The sequence below is a fragment of the Alexandromys fortis genome, unplaced genomic scaffold, assembly GCF_014885135.2.
Source record: "Alexandromys fortis isolate MF-2015 unplaced genomic scaffold, M_Fortis_MF-2015_v1.1 scaffold_1037, whole genome shotgun sequence".
Lineage (NCBI taxonomy): Eukaryota > Metazoa > Chordata > Mammalia > Rodentia > Cricetidae > Alexandromys > Alexandromys fortis.
The window spans coordinates 6060-9752 of record NW_026068904.1 but is presented as its reverse complement, the minus strand read 5'-3'; the positions used below and the strand labels follow the sequence as shown (position 1 = coordinate 9752).

At 45.0% G+C, this 3693-nt stretch overlaps 1 protein-coding gene across 1 annotated transcript in view; it reads right to left on the bottom strand.

Annotated features, from left to right (window-relative positions):
• LOC126496070 (3-hydroxy-3-methylglutaryl-coenzyme A reductase-like) overlaps nucleotides 1-3693 on the bottom strand; it is a 10574-nt gene that overhangs the window by 2276 nt on the left and 4605 nt on the right. The window contains exons 4-7 of the mRNA XM_050133645.1: nucleotides 2639-2931; nucleotides 1992-2150; nucleotides 1586-1849; nucleotides 8-151 (exon numbers count right to left, since the gene is read on the bottom strand). Of these exons, the coding sequence (XP_049989602.1) occupies nucleotides 8-151; nucleotides 1586-1849; nucleotides 1992-2150; nucleotides 2639-2931 (860 nt within the window). The remainder of the gene's footprint in view (nucleotides 1-7; nucleotides 152-1585; nucleotides 1850-1991; nucleotides 2151-2638; nucleotides 2932-3693) is intronic.

Sequence of the window (3693 nt, the reverse complement as noted above, 5' to 3'; positions counted from 1 at the left end):
GAATGACAGCTTCACACACAACTGTCTTTCCTCTTCCTTCGATCCAGTTTATGGCAGCAGGTTTCTTGTCAGTGCAATAGTTACCACTAACTGCCAGGATCTGCATCTCAGGGAAGAACTCCTGAAGCTTCAAAAGTGCTTTCTCCGTGCCCTAGGAAGAAGCAAATCAAAGTGTGTGATGGAGTCATTCAGTACACCCAAGTTACCATGGAGCTAATGTCCCGACCTCTATCTGATAAGCGAATGCTCCGCAGTCCTGCTAGCCCAACACCTACTGGTGGCCACAACCCTGATGACTCTGGTCAGCTCAGGTAAGTGCAACTGTATTTTCTAACCGGCGATTTCACTTAGAATAGTGTCTACACGAACCATCTCTTCCTCATGCACTACCCAATGAATGCTTAGGCCACTCTGCCCAATGCCTAGTGTAGCAAATGATATTGTGACCACGAGTGTACTAACAACTCTTTGAGACTGTCCAACAGAACTGGGAGGTGACACAGCAATTTTATTTGCAAGCTGTTGAGGAACCACCATACTATTTATTGAGAATTTAAAAAACTTAGACATTTATTATTTTCCTCTTTCTGAATAATCTTCATAAACAAAATCTGTTATCAACAAAATAAAGTGTATACCACACATAAATGAATGGATTATACAAATAAACCAGATATGTTATATATCTTAAAGTGTTTCTGAGCATGCTAATCATGGTTATAATCCCAGCAACTAGAGTCAGACACACGAAAACTGATCATGAGTTGCTGGTCACCCTGGCCCACATAATGTGCTCCAGGCCAGCCAAGGCTATAGTGAAACCCTGCCACCAAAAAGCAAAATAAAATAAATAATAATAAAAAGGAAAAGGAAAACAACAAAAACAAAAAAGTCTCTAGAAAATGTCAGTTGCAAGATTTGAGAACAAAGCTCTTTGGAATGGCTGGGGCATGCTCAGAAGTGACCTGGAGTCCCACACACTAACCTGTGCTGAGCTAAAAACCCTGGTCCCACTCCTCCTTGGGGAGGTGAATTATTGGAAAAAATTCTCAAGTGCTAACAACAGATTCCTCCCAACGCTTGTGAGTACATTCACAACAGTGTCGAATCTAAAACAGTGTGACTAGGCAGACAACCCGGCAATTTAGGACCCCAGCTGTTTTTCCTAAGGACCTAAGTCCAAGTCCCAACACCCACTGGAGGCTCCCAACTGTATGAAACTCCAATTCCAGAGGGATCTGATGTTCTGTTCCGGTCTCTGTGAACACCAGGCGCACAAGTGGGGTACAGACATAAATGCAGGCAAAATGTTCATATACATTTTTTTTTAAAACAGAAAGCACTATCAAACCAAGCTATATCAAGCAATATTAAGCTTTTAATAAACATGTGAAATAAATGAACTCTTATGTATGTTATATATGGACATGGTGCATCAATAAAAAAATACGGCTGGATGTAGACCAGAGTAATCCCAGCACTCAGGAAAGCAGAGGCACAAGAATCACCATGAGATCAAGGCCACAGAGTCAGCTCCGGATGTGTCCATCCTGAACCCTTCCAGATACAGTGGCTCCATGCTTACCTTGGAAATCATGTTCATCCCCATGGCATCCCCTGTCTTGGACTGGAAGCGGATATACAGGTTGCGTCCTGCCATAGTCACATGAAGTTTCTCTAGACGCGCAAATCTGCTGGTGCTATCGAAGGCCTCCTTTACCACTGCGAACCCTTCAGGTGTCTCGAGCCAGGCCTTCACTTCTGCAGAGTCACAAGCACGAGGAAGACGCACCACTGGGCCTCGGGTCATCCCATCTGCAAGGACCCGGCTGCTGGCACCTCCACCAAGCTAAGCAGAGGATTATGGGAACATATTAATCCAGGAAACACTTCAGCCTCTTTCAAAGCCCTTGACTGTCCCCAAACCTGTCTTGGCTTCCTTACCCTGCCCAGTTTGCCTTATACCTTAAAGTAAACAAATTCCAACTTACACCTATTGCTCTGCAGCCTCTGTTGGTGCTGGCCACAAGACAGCCTTCTGTTGTTGCCATTGGAACCTGGTACTCTTTCCCATCCAGGCAGAGAGGCCCTGCCACTCCGACAGGGATGGGCATATAGCCAATTACATTCTCACAGCAAGCTCCCATCACCTAAGAAACACAGGTGGGCAGCACATAAAGAACTACATTGTAATGGATAACAGCTCATCTCATCCCCACCACTAACAATTCTTCACTTAATCCTATAAATATTCAAACAATATTTTTAATGTATTCTTTATGTTGTTATGGTGCTGGGGATCAAACCTAGGGCCCCACCAATGTTAGGCAGACATTCTATCACTAGGCCCAACCCCACCCCAAATTTCCTCTTTAAAAATATTTAAACTGGTTGGGTGTGGTGGTGCACACCTTTAATCCCAGCGTGCAAGAGACAGAGACAGGCAGATCTCTGAGTTCGAGGCCAGCCTGGTCTACAGGGGGAGGTTCCAAAACAGCCAGAGCTCCACAGAGAAACTCTCTCGAAAAACAAAATCTTTATAAACTCTCCCAGCAATGACAACAAAAACATGGAAAACAATTAATAGTGTAAAGTCAAGTTACAAAGCAAGCCCTCCTTAATTAATCAAATAACATACCAGGGAGTAATTATAATCTCTGTAAGGCAGGTACTGCAGAGAAGAAGGCTCTGGAAGCTTTGTGGATAGGAGCTGTCGACGAATAGACACACCACGTTCATGAGTTTCCATTAGAGTTTCCAATTTGTAGGCCGGGATGTGCTTGGCATTGACCAGCTGGATGATCTCTGCATCACTAAGGAACTTTGCACCTTTCTGAAGAGATGGGAAATGGGAGGGAGATGACAGCAGAGTCAAGAACTGCAGCTCACAAGACAAAGCCAAAGAAGCTGAAAGCCCACAGCGCAGAGTGGCTCAGCTGACAACACCGTAGGGATCTACCTTACTGCCCCACTCCCCTCAGAAGAGAGCAGTACCAGAACAGAACCTTGCCCTCAGTCCAGCTCCCTCGCGCTGCTGTGGGTCTGCCCACACTGTGAACTTACATGCTCATGGACTGATCAATGAAAGCCAATCAATACATTATTTCTTACAATAACATAGGCAATATGTTATTATATGGTAATAAATTTTGTGTACAAGCCGTGGCCCTTAAATAGCTGAGGATACCAACACTCAAGAGAGTTAAAGTACAAGAACAGCAAGAGGAAAACTCAAAAGGCTTGGGTTTGTAAGGAGGGAGATGATCTGAACAGTGACTGTCAAGGAGAGCCAGGGCAATGGCTCTGCGGGTGAAGCGCTTGCTGTGCAGCCTGAGTTCAGATCCCAGCCCCCACACTGGCTCCATCTGCAATCCCAGCACCGAGCAGGAGGAAAACAGGCAAAGTTTTTGCTGGGGGTTTGCTGTGTCCAGTTTAGCTAAAATGGCAAGCTCCATGTGCAGTGACAGCCCTGTCTCACACATTCAGATCAAGTCAGGAGGTTATTACACATCTTTAGCCAGCACTCAGGAGGCAGAGGAACTCTGTGAGTTCCAGCCAGAAATATATAGTAAAATTTGTCTCAGAAACAAAACAGACAGACAGAATGACGGTGGAAAGAGACTGAGAAAGGCATGCAGCGTCACCAATCTTTACTCTCCCCACCCACGTAATTAAACAGCATCAAAACTGTAA